At 45.3% G+C, this 16504-nt stretch overlaps 1 protein-coding gene across 4 annotated transcripts in view; it reads right to left on the reverse strand.

The window, feature by feature from the left end:
• Positions 1 to 8981: 8981 nt before the first annotated feature.
• The window catches only part of LOC308579427 (uncharacterized protein), a 58994-nt gene continuing 51471 nt past the window's right edge, over positions 8982 to 16504 (reverse strand). For 3 of the 4 annotated variants that reach the window (XR_014004465.1, XR_014004466.1, XR_014004467.1), the window contains 3 exons: positions 11363 to 11511; positions 10699 to 10849; positions 8982 to 10297 (listed from right to left, as the gene is read on the reverse strand). Coding sequence is in view for 1 of the 4 variants with exons in the window: in XM_081180556.1 (XP_081036682.1) it covers positions 10242 to 10297; positions 10699 to 10849; positions 11363 to 11511; positions 13881 to 13992; positions 14958 to 15065 (576 nt within the window). In the remaining 3 variants the exon portion in view is untranslated. Of the gene's footprint in view, positions 10298 to 10698; positions 10850 to 11362; positions 11512 to 13880; positions 13993 to 14957; positions 15084 to 16504 lie in introns of those variants that run through there. The other variant, XM_081180556.1, reaches the window with a different exon arrangement.

Consider the following 16504-nt stretch of genomic DNA (forward strand, 5'->3'; position numbering starts at 1 on the left):
CCTAACGAGCATTTCTCTAGAAAAAGTTGGTGCCTGCTTTTGCTACACTTATGCATGTAGCATATAATTTACTACTTTGTTGAAATGTGTGAGCCACTCTCTGCAGAACATCCAAATTTAGGATCCTACAACAGTAGGTCTAACTGACCATCTCTCTTGCTCAGCCAGGCACCACTTGTACCCTGGAGCAGCCATTCAGTCCCTTGCAGAGACCAAAGACCTGGCTAAGGTCGAGGATAACAAGGGAACATCTCAATGGGCTATGCTTACACAGCTGCAATAGAAAATAGGAGGAATTTGATAAGGAAGCACCCAAAAGCTTTTCAGCAAATCCAAGAAAACTTGTTTGAGCTTAGATTTTTAAAAAAATAAAAAATGAAAAAGGCATGTTCTTTGAAATGTTTGCAAAATATACTCGTTAACCACATGATGTTACCGTTAACTTCCTAGTTTTCAGATGACTGAAGATTTTGACAGATTTTTCTGAGCACTAGAAGTCAAAAGAAAGTAAATTAAAACAACTGTTGTTGAGACATTTCATTCTGAATCTGCTAGACAGAGCCAGAGGATGATGACAGGTGGGTGTTCTGCCCCCCCCCCCATATATCCTGGCTATGCCCGTGGAGGGCTCTGGACTAGTACTATTTTTCATCCAGGCAAGCAGCAGGCATTGTCACAGGTACAGGTTTTCCCCACCTGGATTTAAATACTTATGAGTTCCAACATATGCAGACTAGAAAATATATCTACTTCAAGGGCTTACTGGAAGAAGAAAGTCTTTAGCAGGTGTTGAAAAGACAACATACAAAGTGCCTGGCTATTATTTTAAGGAGAGGGAATTCCAAAGGACAGGGACCTCCCCACCAAAGACTAAGTTCCTATATTGTGCGGAAGGGAGCCCTGATCAGATGGTTTTAGTGGAATCATTATCAACAGCATCATTCTTGCATTTTTTGAATATGGCTTTTAAAAAGGACTGTGCAAGCTCATGGAGGGAAGACTATCAATGGCTACTAGTCATGGAGGCAGCAATGCTTCTGAACACCTGCTGCTGGAAACTGCAGGAGGAGAGATTGTAGGAGGAAACTGTTGCTGGAAACTGCAGGAGGAGAGACCTGGGTGGCCACTATGAAAACAGGAAGCTGGACTAGATAATTTCCCAGACTCCCGCCTTTTATGACTCCTTCAAACTTCTCGGCAAATTTATTCCTAGCAAACTGATCAAGACCTGGACAAGTCAAAAGGTGGATTTGGATTGCTTTTAAGTTGCATGATATGTAAAGCTAAGTTTAGTAAACAAGGCAAGTTTGCAGCTTACTTCACCATTTGAAGTGCTTCGCTTAGCCAACTCTCTCTCTCTCTCTCTCTCTCTCTCTCTCTCTCTCTCTCTCTCTCTCTCTCTCTCTCTCACCCCCACCTGGAACAAGTCCTGCAAAAGAGTTGAAGCACTATTTGGGAAGACAGGTGAACTAATGCCAGTGTACTGGAAAAAGCAAAGATCACCAGTGTCGAAGCAATGATTCTTCAACATCAACTTTGTTGGACTTGGTCATGTTGTGTGGATGCCTGATTATTGTCTTCCAAAGCAACTACTCTATTCCAAACTTAACAATGGAAAGTATAATGCTGGTGGTCAACAAAAGAGGTTTAAATACTCTCTCAAGGCTCATCCCCCCCCCAAGTAGTATAAACACCGACAACTGGGAAACACTGGCCTGTTAGTGCTCCAATTGGAGAACAGCCTTTACCAAAGGTGTCATGGGCTTTGAAGATGCTCAAACTCAGGATGAAAGGGAGAAACATGGTAAGAGGAAGGCACGCTTGGCAAACCCTCAACATGATCAACTCCTACCCAGAAATCTATGTCCCCACTGTGGAATGTGGATCCAGAATTGGCCTCCACAGTCACTTACGGACTCACTGTTAAAACCGTGTTTATGGAAGACAATTTTACTCGTCTACCAGAGATCGCCAAAGATGAAGAAGAAGAAGAAGAAGAAGAAGAAGAAGAAGAAGAAGAAGAAGAAGAAGAAGAAGAAGAAGAAGAAGATATTCCAGAATGTCCAGGTTCCCAAATCCCCTGGTTGGCTAATAATAATAATAATAATAATAATAATAATAATAATAATAATAATAATTTTATTATTTATATACCGCACATCTGGCTGAGTTTCAGGGGGGTGGGGCATACAGTATTTATAAAACATAGTAAAATATCAAACATTAAAAACATCCCAATACAGGGTTGCCTTCAGATGTCTTCTAAAAGTTATGAAGTTTTTATGTCCTTGACATCTGAAGGGAGGACATTAAATAGGGAGGGTGCCACTACCAAGAAGGCCTTCTGCCTGGTTACCTTAACTTCACTTCTTGCAATGAGGGAAACAGCAGAAGACCCTCAGAGGAGGACCTCCTTGTTCGGGCTGAGAGATGGGGGGTGGAGATGCTTCTTCAGGTATACAGGGCTGAGGCTGTTAAGGGCTTTAAATGTGAGCACCAACACTTTATATTGTACTCAGAAATGCACTGGAAGCCAGTGAAGATCCTCTAGGACTGGTGTTATATGGTCTTGGTGGCCGCTCCCAGTCACCATTCTAGCTGCTGCATTCTGGATTAGTTGTAGTTTCTGAGTCACCTTCAAAGGTAGCCCCACGTAGAGCACATTGTAGTAGTCCAGGTGGGACATAACCAGAGCATGCATCACTTTGACAAGACAATCTGCGAGCAGGTAGGGTCTCAGCCTGCGTAGCAGATGGAGCTGATAAACAGCTGCCCTGGGCACAGAATTAACCTGTGCCTCCATGGACAGCTGTGAGTCCAAAATGACTCCCAAGCTGCACACCTGGTCCTTCAGGGACAGTTACCCCATTCAGGACCAGGGAGGCCTCTACACCTGCCCGCCTCCTGTCCCCCCAAAACAGCACTTCTGTCTTGTCAGGATTCAACCTCAATCTGTTAGCAGCCATCCATCCTCCAACCACCTCCAGACACTCACACAGGACTTTCACTGCCTTCACTGGTTCTGATTTAAAAGAGAGGTAGAGCTGGGTATCATCCGCATATTAATGAACACCCAGCCCAAACCCCCTGATGATCTCTCCCAGCGGCTGAATGTAGATGTTGAAAAGCATGGGGGAGAGGACAGAACCCTGAGGCACCCCACAAGTGATAGCCCAGGGGCTGAACACTCATCCCACATCACCACTTTCTGGACATGGCCCAGGAGAAAGGAGCAGAACCATTATATAACAGTGCCCCAGTTCCCAACCCCGCTAGCCAGCCCAGAAGGACGTCATGGTCAATGGTATCAAATGCTGCTGAGAGATCCAGCAGAACTAGGAAACAGCTTTCACCTTTGTCTCCAGCCCACCAGAAATCATCGACCAGCATGACCAAGGCAGTTTCAATCCTATGATGAGGCCTGAATCATGATTGGAAGGGATCCAAATGGTCCGCTTCTTCCAGCCAAGGTAATTTCTAAGATTACAAACCTGCTAAGATTCTAAAATAATCTCATGGCTATAGCATAATTATAACTATGGATGCATCACAACCATCAGTGCAGCTCTCTCTGTGTTGCCTTTCAGCAACAACCATTTCCTGGGCACATGAGTACAAGGGCAAAGGATGTGGAGGGCTCCACTGTCTCCTCCTGGAGTGACTTCACTTGTGCCTTCCTTGAAGTTCCCTTGTATGTAACATGCACTGAAGCACCTTGTGTTTTCCGTGGTCCTGAATGCTCAGCTTTGGCACATTCAGAAATACTCCTCCTGAGGATGAGCTCTCATAGGCACCATGATATGCAAAGGTCTTGTTCCTTTAAGACCACATAGAACCTTAATTCTCAATAATGATGGAATTCAAGGTGGAGAATACTTTTATTTTTATGCATCTTTATTATTTGTAAAGGGAACCTTTGTATGAGTTAACACTTTATTATCCCTTTGGAGCTGCGCTGTATCTCTGTACTTTTATCCTTCCTGGTTGTGATGCTTATGGTTTATATTTTTATTATTTGTTTTCCTCCTTTTGGTTAATGCTTGCAAGTTTTGTTTTTCATGTTTGCCTTTGATTAAATCAATGCAGTTTTAAAATATAACTAAATAACAACTAAATAACTAAATATCTAGCTAGTTAGCACATTTAGATCACTAAATAGCTAGCTAGTTAGCACATTTAGATCACAAGGCTTCCCTGCAAAGAATCATAGATCTATAATGTTGGAAAGGACCCAAGCGTCATCTAGTCAAACCCCCTGCAGTGGAGGAATCTCAGCTAAAGCATCCATGACAGGTGGCCATCCAACCTCTGCTTAAAAACCTCCAACGAAGGAGAGTCCACTACCTCTCATGGGAATATGTTCCACTGCCAAACAACTCTTATTGTCAGGAAGTTTTTTCATATGTTAAGTCGGAACCTCCTTTCTTGTAACTTGAAGCCACTGGTTAGAGTCCTACCCTCCAGAGCAGGAGAAAACAAGCATGTTTCCTCCTCCATATAACAGCCCTTAAGGTATTTGAAGATGGCTATCGTATCTCCTTTCAGTCCCCTCTTTTCCGGGCTAAACATACCCAGCTCCTTCAAGTGTTCCTCAAAAGGCTTAGTTTCCAGACCCCTCCTCTGCACACATTCCGGCTTGTCAATATCCTTCTTATATTGTGTTCTGACCAAGGCAGAAAAGAGTGGTACTATTACTTCCCTTGATTATGTTGATGCAGCCTAGAATAGCATTAGCTTTTTTGCTGCTGCATCACACTGTTGACTTATGTTAAGCTTGTGGTCCCCCAAGACCCCTAGATCCTTTTCATATGTACTACAGTGGTACCTCAGGTTAAGAACCTAATTTGTTCCATTGTGGTACGACAAGGTAAAGGTTCACAAAATGTTTAAAAACCATATTGTCAGAAAAGCAATATTTATTGTCTGGACAAAATATAAAGACTTATTAGAGAATAAGACCCCGAGATGGTTATCACCAATGGAGGCCAAGGCTCGAAAAAAACTCAATATGGAGGCCGGTTGGCCGAAATATTGGGAAATAATAGAAAAAATTGGAGACAATTGGAGGCTGCAGAGTTTAGAAAAATTGAAAAACAAGGTGCGAGATTGGTTACATTATGCTCAAATCCAAGAGGTTTTTAAGTCGGATAAAAAAATAGGATTCCAGGTGGAAAAATCGAAATTAGAGACAGAACTGCTTGAACCAAAGACTAAGATACTTTCAAGAATGTACAACTTGTTGCTTAAATGAAATACTCAGGATGAGACAGTCAAATCAGCCATGATAAAATGGGCTCAGGATATTGGGTATAACATCATGTTTGAAGACTGGGAAAGGTTATGGACCACCAGAATGAAATTCACGGCATGTAATGCCCTGAAGGAAAATATTATGAAAATGATATATAGGTGGTACATGACCCCAGTCAAGCTTGCAAAAATATATCACCTGTCTGATAATAAATGTTGGAAGTGTAGGGAGGCTGAAGGGACATTCTTTCACCTCTGGTGGACATGTCCAAAGGTGAAGGCCTTCTGGGAAATGATCTATAATGAGTTTAAAAAGGTATTTAAATATACCTTTACCAAGAAACCGGAGGCCTTTCTCTTGGGCATAGTCGGCCAGAGAGTGTTAAAGAAGGACAGAACCTTTTTTATGTATGCGACCACAGCAGCAAGAATACTCATTGCAAAATATTGGAAGACACAAGATTTGCCCACACTGGAAGAATGGCAGACGCAATTGATGGACTACATGGAACTGGCTGAAATGACTGGCAGAATCCGAGACCTGGGAGAAGAAACAATGGAAGAGGACTGGAAAAAATTTAAGGACTATTTACAAAAACAATATAAGTTATATGAATGTTAAAAATTTTCACGATTCGGAAACTATAGCTTCAGCAACTAAAATTAGGAACTAGGAAATTATATTTTAAGTAAGAAAAGGTTAAATTTTAAGGTAATACTATGTTTAATTTAGGATATAAGTAATTGATGGAAAGTATGAAAAATTTGATGTATAGTATTTGAAAAGTACAAAATAAGACACGAAACAAGGTAATAATTTGCTGATAATTTTATTATAAAGAATGCAGGGTAGGGGAGATGCGAAGAAGTCCAGTTGGTTATTTGAAAAATGTGTTGGACGGTTGGTTTTTCTTTTTTTTTATTTCTTTCTTCTGTTTCTTGTTTCTTTGTTTCTGGCTTCGGTCTATGTTTATAATCTTTGTATCTGAAAACTGAATAAAATATTTTATATAAAAAAAAGAACCTAATTTGTTCCAGAGGTCCGTTCTTAACCTGAAACAGTTCTTAACCTGAGGCATGCTTTTGCTAATGGGGCCTCCTGCTGCCGCTGCACCGCTGGCACGCAATTTCCGTTCTTATCCTGGGGCAAAGTCTTAACCTGGAGCAACCACTTCCTAGTTAGCGGAGTTTGTAACCCGAAACGTCTGTAACCCGAAGTGTCTGTAACCCAAGGTATCACTGTAATGGTAAGCCAAGTGTTCACCATCTTGTATTTGTGCATCTGGTTCTGCTTGTCTAAGTGCAGAATCTGACATTTGTCCCTATTGAAATTGATTTTGTTAGTATGGGCTCAGTTCTCAAGTGTGTTAAGGTTATATTGAATTCTGATTCTGTCTTCTGAGGCATTAGCTACCCCTCCCAGTTTGGTGTCATCTGCAAATTTGATGAGCACCCCCTCAATTCCTTCATCCAAGTCATTTATAAAGATGTTGAACAATAACAGACCCAGGACAGAACCCTGCAGCAGAAGTGTAATTTATGCCTCACAGAGTTACCAATTGTCATTTCAGTTCCCAGGAGACCTTGGGAATTGCACTTTATACATTGATCACACTAGCTCAGCTAGTGTCAGTGTCTTGTTATGACTCTTGAGCCAAGGAGATAAGTATCTATACAACCAGAAGTCATCTGAAGGCAGCCTTGTATAGGGAAGTTTTTTTTTAATGTTTAATGTTTGATTATGTTTTTATATGTGTTGGAAGCCACCCAGAGTAGCTGGGGCAACCCAGTAAGATGTGTGGAGTATAAATAATAAAATGATTAATATTATTTTTATGGACTAGGACGTCCCTATATTTACTGGAGAAATGTTGGAGGGCATGGATTGTTCATTGCATGGCATTACAAGTAACCCTTTCTACAATGGTCCTGCTGTTCTTCACTCTACTTAGCACTTTCACGTTTTTGCAACCTGTATGAATCTACTGTTTAATTTGCATTGTGAGGTGGGGGAGAGCAGCATAATTCTACTTGTCATAAGGATGGGAAATATTTTTGCCCTCAAGTCCACGTATGCAGCCTGCATGTCTCCATCAAACCAATCCTTGACAGGGAAAAGGAGCATAATGTGACACAGACTTGCAAAGTGATGCAGTTTCCCTTCCCTTCCTTATTTGCTGATGCCTTTGGGGAGGAGGAAGATCTTCAGCAAATCTGCTGCTGTTTTCTTTCTCCACTCCTCTTCCCTGCAAAGGGGCACCCAGTTCCCTACGAGAACCTAAGAAGCCTTGCTGGAGCTCTCTGGTTGTTTGGGGGTGCAGAAGGTTCTCTCATATCACCAAATGCAGCAAAGGCAGATATTAAGACGGGACCTGGGTTTGGCTAGCGAACTACCCCAGAAATAAATTGGGAGCTCACAACCATGCTCTTGACTGATATCAGGATGGAGAGGGAAGGCTCAGGCAGATGAAGAAGAAGAAGGAGGCGGTGGCTTGTCAACAGGGGGTCCCTACTCAGGACGCCTGGTGAACTTCAGCTTTCACTGTATTGCTTTCCAGAGTAGGGAGCCTTATCCTGCTGGGAAGAAAGCAAGAGGCGAACTCCAGAGAGAGCTCCCAGCTTAGAGGGTCCCTTGAGCATATATGATGTGGTTGCCCGGAGCCCAGGGGTGCCACCTTGAATAAAATATTGCGGGGGCCTACGTAAGCCCCATCCCACATGACACAGTGCACACACACCATTTGAATGGGAATGCCCATCAACTTTAGGGGGACCTGGCTCCCCCACGGCCCTTAGAAGTTGGCTTCTGCCAAGAGGCTCATGCCAGCAGCTGGCAAAAGGCCAGGGCATTGGTGAGATGGATACCAGATCTTTATCTGCCGTCAACCCACTCTGCAAAATAAGCTAATCAAGAGCCTCTGGCTGCAAGCTGGGGGTGCATTTTTTGTGAAAGGCACATTTTGGGAATATGGCTCTCTAAGCGAGGACAAAATTTGGTGCCACGCCCAGGTCTTATTTTCACAATAATTCCTTTTGATGCAGTTGCTTTTTAATGGATCTTCTCCATAATAAATGTTGCTGTTGCTGCTGCTGCTGCTGCTGCTGTGCACACCTCTGCTTGGCACCCTGTGCAGTGGAACACCCCACACCACTCTAAATCTGGAGCTGAACATGCTCACCCTCTTCCGTGAGCCCCAGGTGCTGTAAACAAGGTGCTGTAAACTCCTGTTTTATTTTAGTCTCTCTTGGCCGTGCTCTGCCGCTTGTGCCCCTTGCTCCTTTCTTTGAGTTCAGCTCTCCCAAATCAAAAGACGGGGGACATATTTCTGCATTGACTGGCAGCCGTTCTGTGGGATTTTCCCAGCTCTGACTGCAGACATCATGGTCTGAAACAGGGACCTTCTCATGGGAGCAGGAAGCTGCTCCCACAATACATTATGGCCCTTCTGCAAACCAAACTGGGGGTGATTGCTGTGGAAAATAAATGTTGTCATCTAATAACCTGGAGCTGTCAGATCAGGGTCCCAGGCACCCTTTGTCCCAGAGGGTGATACCTTAAAGAAGGTTTGGGGAGCCTGGGGCTGAACTGCAACTCCCAACAGCCCCAGGAACATAGCCGACGACCAGAGGTGGGGGGTGCGACAGATCCACAACATCTGGAGGGCCAGAGGTTCCCCACACCTGCTTTAAAGTGTTGCTTTCAGCTTCAAAACCGAAGTACTCTCAACATATTTAATTAACAATTTTATTTATTAATAAAGGAATATATACCATTAAATATATCAAAGCAGGTTACAAAATCAGAAAGATAAAAGTCATAGGATATAACCATAAACACTAAAAACAATCCAAATGTAAAAACGTTAAAGGTGCACCCATATACCATTGTGGGAGGTGTGCCCGCATAGGCCTGGTGGAATGAAACAGCAGGCGTTTAAAAGTTGGCACAGAAGGCGCCCTCTTAATCTCTATTGGCAAGGAGTTCCACAGGTCTGGGCTGATGACTCTAAAGGCTCGGTTTCTCATTGCTGTCAATGGAGCCTCCACAATTCAGGGAATATAAATGCATGCCCCAGAAATTTAAGAAAGGATCTCTCAGGTGCATGCTTGGGTGAAAAGTGGGTCCTGCGTCTCAAAAGGCTAAACTTTAAGGGACAGTGGCTACCAGATTCCAAAGAACCAGTTCTGTCTGGGGGGAAGGAGGGAAGGCAGAAACCTCAACAGGATCCTGAGAATACTTCTCTGGACAGCTATGGCAAGGACTGCAATAAAACAGTGATATATGAACAGTGTTGGATTTACATATAAGGCTAAGCAAGCTATAGCTTAGGGCCCCACTCTCTTGCGCCCCCCCCCAAAAAAAATAAAGGAAAAAAGAACTGCATGTGCATTTCCAAAAGATAAGATAAAAAACAAATAAAATAAAACCTACATACAGCAACAGTGTTTTGTGTTGTGTATGGACCTATTAGCATATATTCAACAGAAAAAACAATGATAATTTACATATAAACTAAACAAGCTATAGCTTAGGGCCCCAATATCTTGGGGGCCTCAAAAAAATGTAAAGGAAAAAAGAACTGGATGTACATTTCCAAAATATAAGATAAAAAACAAATAAAATAAAACCAACATACTGCAACAGTGTTTTGTGTTGTGTATGGATCTATTAGCATCTATTCAACACAAAAAACAGTGATAATTTGTTGTTGAAAAATGAAAGCTGGACATATAAAGAGCCCCATTACCTCCAGTAGCTTAGGGTGTCATCAAACCTAAATCCGGCCCTGGATATGAAAGGCAAGAGCAACGAGTGATTTCTTAGCAGCAAGCTAAAGCCAAGTGCTGCTGATCTTCAGAAAACCTTTTCACAGACTGTGCTCAGAAGACCAATTTCTATTACAAATACACACCATGTATTTTTAAAAATGATTATAGGAATATAACTGATAATAGAAATAGATATGAAAAAATATATCCTCCAGTTTTCTTTATTTTTCCTTCTCCTCCTCCTGCTCCTCCTCCTGCTCCTCCTCCTGTTCCTCACCTGAGGGAAAAGCCAAAGAACCACGGGTTAAAATTGGTGCCTGGTATGTGCAACCATATGCTGTATTTTCATTAAGCTGTTTCTTATTCTTTTTGGCAAGAAAAGGGGCACACAAGGAAGACAGCAAACCTTTGTGCCCTTCAGAGGCACATGCGCAGTCTGCTACTGGCCTCTGGCCTCCTGGGGGGAGGGATGCCACCCCTTCCACGCAGTGAAGGCGACCCTGGCATGGCTACCAGCTGCCCACAAAGGCGCACTGAAATGTGCTCCAGACTGTGGTGGGACTCCCCTAAGCCCCAGCCAACATGGCCAGCACTCATCATGGATGATGGGACTTGAGACCCAACATCAGTGGGAGGGCCATGTCTCCGGATTTGTGAAGACAGGATTCTGAAAAATACCTCCTGCTTGCGGCTCCTGGAATCTTGCGTCACACTCCAAGATGTCTGCTTCAAACACATGAATGGCTCTGTTAAGTGCCTGATTATCGCTATATGTATTTTGCACATCCCTCCTAAGTCTCTCGACCCCCATCTTCTGAGCCAGATTTTCCTGGAGAGGACAGAGATGGGTAGACATTTACTCCAGGTGTTTACAGAAGATTCAGAGACACTGGTTAAAGAATTTGTGAGTGACAGAAACAAACTAAGCAGGTGGGGTTTTGTATTTATGAAATCTACTAATGAAATTGAGATTTATGTGGGATGTAGTAGTTTTGTTTCTTATGTGGCAAAGTTTTAAAATACGCTCTTGGAGTATGCCTCTTCCCCTTTTCTTTCTTGCACTGAATGTGGTTCTGTGAGGCTGCATGGGGAAGGTGATTGCAGCAAACTAAATAGTCCAGGGTGGCGACATTCTGTGGTGCGGTTCTCATAACTCGGATCTGTGTTTGTATTTATGAACTCTGAAAATGAGATTTATGCAGGGTGTAATAGTTTGTTTTCTTACGTGGAAAAGTTTTAAAATACACTGATGATGTTGACTGGCACTTGGACCTTTGGTTAAGTTTGATAATTAATTTGCTTGAAAACACAATGAATTTAAAGGAGGAATAGAGTGACTGGCCTGGTAGTGGAGAGTGGCAGGTAAGGTGGCAGTGATGGCAGCCGCATAGGTGCAGCAGCAGCAGCAGCAGCCAGGGATCCAAGTCCTGGCTGGATATGGTGCAGGACGTAGCACAGCTGGACGAAAGGCGACAGGCTGCACAGGAGTACCTGGGGTGGGAGAGGAGGCGACATTGTATCAGGGTTGTGATTTTCTGAAGAAAAGGAGAAACAGAACGAATATTCCCATTGCTTTCTCAGTATAGGAACCTTTTGCAGTTTATAATCTATTCAGGATGTCTACAACATGCATCCCAGAAGCAGAAGAGGAAATCAGTATATAGCTCAGAGTGGGTGGCAGAATATCCATGGGTGACAAACACAAACCCAACTGCACATTTGACATCAAGCTTCTTCTTCTTCTTCTTTGTCTCAGCCTGTGTACCAGGCGGGCATGGTAAACAACCACCCTGGACACAGAAATAACTTGCACCTCCATGGACAGCTGTGAGTCCAAAATGACTCCCAGGCTGCACACCTGGTCTTTCAGGGGCACAGTTACCCCATTCAGAACCAGGGACTCCTCCACACCAGCCCACCCCGCCCTCCAAAATCAGTACTTCTGTTTTGTCAGGATTTAACTTCAATCTGCTAGCCGCCATCCATCCTCCAACCGCCTCCAGACACTCACACAGGACCTTCACCGCCTTCACTGGTTCCTATTTGAAAGAGAGGTAGAGCTGGGTATCATCCACATACTGATGAACACCCAGCCCAAACCCCCTGATGATCCCTTCCAGTGGCTTCATATAGAGGTTAAAAAGCATGGGGGAGAGGATGGAACCCTGAGGCACCCCACAAGTGAGAGCCCACTCATCCCCCCCACCACTTTCTGATCACAGCAGAAGGAAGGAGAAGACCTACTGCATAATGCTGCCCCCAGCTCACAATCCCCCTAAGCAGTTTAGAAGGTACCATGGTCAATGATATCAAAAGCCACTGAGAGATCCAGCAGATCTAGGAAACAGCTTTCACTTCTGACCCTAGCGCACCAGAGACCACCACAACCAAGGCAATGAATCCTGATTGGAAGGGATCCAAATGGTCCTCCAGGCATGCCTGGAGTTGTTTTGGGAATGCTTGTAGTTATTGCTGTGAAATCCTATGCAGGTTGCCTCTAATCGTATTACAAGAGCCAGCTCAGCTATGCATGTTGTATGCAATGTGTTTAACTTGCCCTGCTGTGCCAAATCCTAAACCCTTTATGCCTCCCCTGACTTGTGGCAAAATCCCAAGCCCATTCCCTGCTATATTTGAAGGCAGACCACTGCTGAATGCAGCAAGGAGTGACAGAATGTAGTCGTGGAAGGTGAAGGAGGGGGGTGGAGTGACTATTGGCTCAATACAGAGGGACTTACTGACGGGCCCTTTCCACAGAAACAAAGATGTTAATTTGTTTAATTATTGTTTGAAGTTACAGAGAGTTTCCAATTGATTGGGGTGAAAACCATGCAGCAGATATTTCATGCTGATTTGTGTCAAAACAATTAGCAGTACAAAGCCCAGCAAAGCACGTAATATGTAATATTTTTCTTACACTTCTAAACCATAATGCTTTTCTTGATGTATTTTCATTGAATAAAGCACCGCGTACCACATGTGTCTTTGTAATGGATTGCTCTGAAGTTATTTCAGCACCAGGTAAAAAAATACCCCCCATCTTCTCTGCCCCCCTCCCTGCCCCACCTGTCTTGCATTTTACCCAACCAAAGGTGACAATCCAAGCCACCACCAAACGCCCAACTATGGATCTCTTGGTCTGAGTTGAATACAAAACCAGATGCTTTCTTCTTATTCCCAGCTGCAAAAACCACAAATACCAATTTAGGAAAGGCATCAAGTTGAGTCCTAAGGCTGCAATGTATCTCCATTCAGACCACAGCCTGATGAAAGTGTCGCGGTCAACACCCCACACACAGTGAAAAGTTGCTGGTTTCCACCTTCATACTAGCATGCAGTGTAACAGCTGTTGAGGAAAATGCCAAAAGCTCTCACAGCCTGCTACACAAACCGTAAGAGTCTACCCAGCCCTCTTCCTCCCCTATCCCAACATACAACCAGCTCTTGAGTTTATAAATGAGTTCCCTCTTTCCCCAACCCATTCCATATGCATCCTGACCCAACCAGTGGTGTAGCGTGGGGGGTGCAGGAGGGGCCGGCCGCACCGGGCGCAACATCTGGGGGGGCGCGCTCGCACTCGCAGCTCTCTGCCCCCTGCTAAAATCCACGGGTTAGGGGGCGCAAATTACTTGCCTTGCCCCGGGTGCTGACAACCCACGCTACGCCACTGGACCCAACTATCAGGATTTACCATCTGGCCAACCTAACTGCAGCCTTGCAGGAGAAGAATACAGTGCTAGTCAAATATTTGTAGTTCAGAGGATGCACACCTAAACAGCATAAACACCAATTAGAAATGAGCATAAGCAGACCAGTCACACACAGTGCACATTCTCCCACCCCAAACCAAGTCAGCTCACCGCCAAAATCTGGAGTCCATGTTCCTGTAGCTCTTTCGGCAAATCTCATTACAGGTTGGAGAATATTCTGCCTGTTTCCCTGAGGAGCCTGTTGTCGGCCAGGAGGCACTTTCTATGAGACACATGACCCAAAGTATTTTATTCACACACTTTAAAGTGGAAGGATTTCAGGGGGAGATGCTCTTTTTCTGCATGTGGGGTGGGGGTTCCTTGTGGCTTGAAGACCAAAGGATCACTATTCAGACCTGCATTATTCATAGAAGCACAGAATTGTAGAGTTGGAAGGGAACACCAGGGTCATGTAGTCCAACCCCCTGCAATGCAGGAATCCTTTTGCCCAACGTGGGCATCAAACCCACAACTCTGAGGGTCTCATGCTCTACTGACTGAGCTATCCAATGACTCCTTCAAGTAAGGGGGGGAATGGGCTGTTGTGCTAAGAGCTAATGTTGCAAGTTCAGGTAGAAGAGCTCATTGGCATTATTTTAGGCTCTATGGCAATTGACTTTGTGACATGATAGGGGGGAAGTAATTTAATTTTTTTAGAGTATTTACCTGCCACCAATTATGTGGGAATCTCAAGACACTTTAAAACCATGTCAGAAAATATGCAATCATTGAAATACAGCAAAATAAACAGGCCTACAGGAAAAAGATGCTTAATATCTTATATAATATTATATAATAGCCCACACTGGCTGGCAGCAGCATCCCCCCAAATCCATGATGGGAAAACATGTTTCCCACCCAGAATTGCACTCATGTTTCTAGAAGGAGTAGCAGAGGCTGCCCCCACCCACTACTCTCTTCTCCCAGGCATTTGAAGACATGAACAGCTCACTTTCTCTACCTGTGTGCCACAAGCCTGAATTGCAAGACAGTTCCCACTTTGGTACAATGGGGAACAAACATGCAGAGGATGAGTTCTGAGGGTCCCCAACCAAGTCATTTCCCTAGGCCCACATGCCACCCTGCTGCTGGCTGCCCACCCACCCACAGGAAAAAGGCACTATTCTCCCCACAAACCGAACATAGCAATAGCACAATAGCTTGTGGGTTCTGCCAACTTTTCCCTACCTTTTCATCCGGACGTCGCTGGGCTGGAGCCTGCCTTGGAGCCTGCCATGGAGCCTGCGCTGGAGCCTGCCTTGGAGGCTGCGCAGGAGCCTGCCTTGGAGGCTGCATTGGAGCCTGTGCTGGAGCCTGCCTTGGAGGCTGCCTTGGAGCCTGCGCTGGAGCCTGCCTTGGAGGCTGCGCTGGAGCCTGCCTTGGAGGCTGCATTGGAGCCTGCGCTGGAGCCTGCCTTGGAGGCTGCATTGGAGCCTGCGCTGGAGCCTGCGCTGGAGCCTGCCTTGGAGGCTGCGCTGGAGCCTGCCTTGGAGGCTGCCTTGGAGCCTGCGCTGGAGCCTGCGCTGGAGCCCTGGTCGACGGGTCGTGGGGCCCGCGCGATTCAAACACAGGCTCTGGACGGCGGCAGGGCACCAAGCTTTCCTGGCGCAAGAGAAAAGAGGTGAGAATAGGAGATCGGATCCTGCAGTTCTCCCAAGCAACCTGGGCAGGAGAAGGTTCTTCGGACTTCTCGGGCGGATTTTTCTTTTCCATTCCGAGGATGCTCCGGCAAGTCCTCTCTGTAGCAGCCTCCGCTTCGGGACACGCGCTCTCTCCTGGATTAGTCCGAGCTCCGGACACAGCAGCCGCCAGCAGAGAATCCAACCTGGGATGTGCTGCTCTCCCCAATTAACTGAATTGTCGGGGAAAGGCTGGAACTCGCGTGCTGCAGTCGGCCAATAAAAGAAGGAAGTGAGCAGTTCTGCCCCCCTCCCCTCAAGGCGTTGAATGTGCTTGGGTCAGTTGCCCTCCTCCAATGCCAAGTATGAAAACAAAGTGCGATGGGATGCCTGAGAGCAAGTCAAGGCCACTAGCATGACTCAATGCCCTTTCTCATCCAAAACAGAAGTTTCTCTCCCCCCCCACACACACACTCTCTGTGTGTTGTGTTGGGTGATGGCATCCAGCGACATCCAGCGGCCTTGTCAGAATTCCTCTAAAGTTACCTTTTGACTACAAGCTCCTAAGACCCAGTGACAAGACTTAATGTATGGTTTATGATACACCAGTATTTCCAAACTTCACTCGTTCAGTCTTATTATTTCAGGCAATAAAACTGCTTTCTTCACTGTCAGCTCTGAAATGGTTGGCAAAGGTCAAGAGCCAGAGTCCTGCAGCTCCGCTGTGTTCGACACTTCTTTAATGCTGTCCCGCTCGCATTCTCAGCTTCACAGGGCTACCTTGGGCCAGACCTTTATCAAGATGGGCCTCCTTCACAGAGGGTGGTTGTGAAGATACACTCAGGAAAACATCCGAGCGTTTGTTTCGCGATTTGGAGAATCCTGGCATGCTGCAGGCAGTGGGATGCCCACTGACACGGGAAGGGAGACCAGGCTGGAAGGAGCGAAGAGGGGGCATGAAGTACGGGGTCTGGAAAAGGAGGTGGGGAGCGATCCCCCTCCCGCCGCTCCAGGATGGGAAGTGCGTCCCAGGGGAAGCGGGATTCAGGCGGAAGAGGACGTCGGGTTGGGTGGGGGTTGCCAGGAGCAGCACGATGTCCCTCCAACCCCCGGCTT

Source organism: Podarcis bocagei, assembly GCF_964188305.1.
Source record: "Podarcis bocagei genome assembly, chromosome: Z".
In the NCBI taxonomy this organism is placed as follows: Eukaryota; Metazoa; Chordata; class Lepidosauria; order Squamata; family Lacertidae; genus Podarcis; species Podarcis bocagei.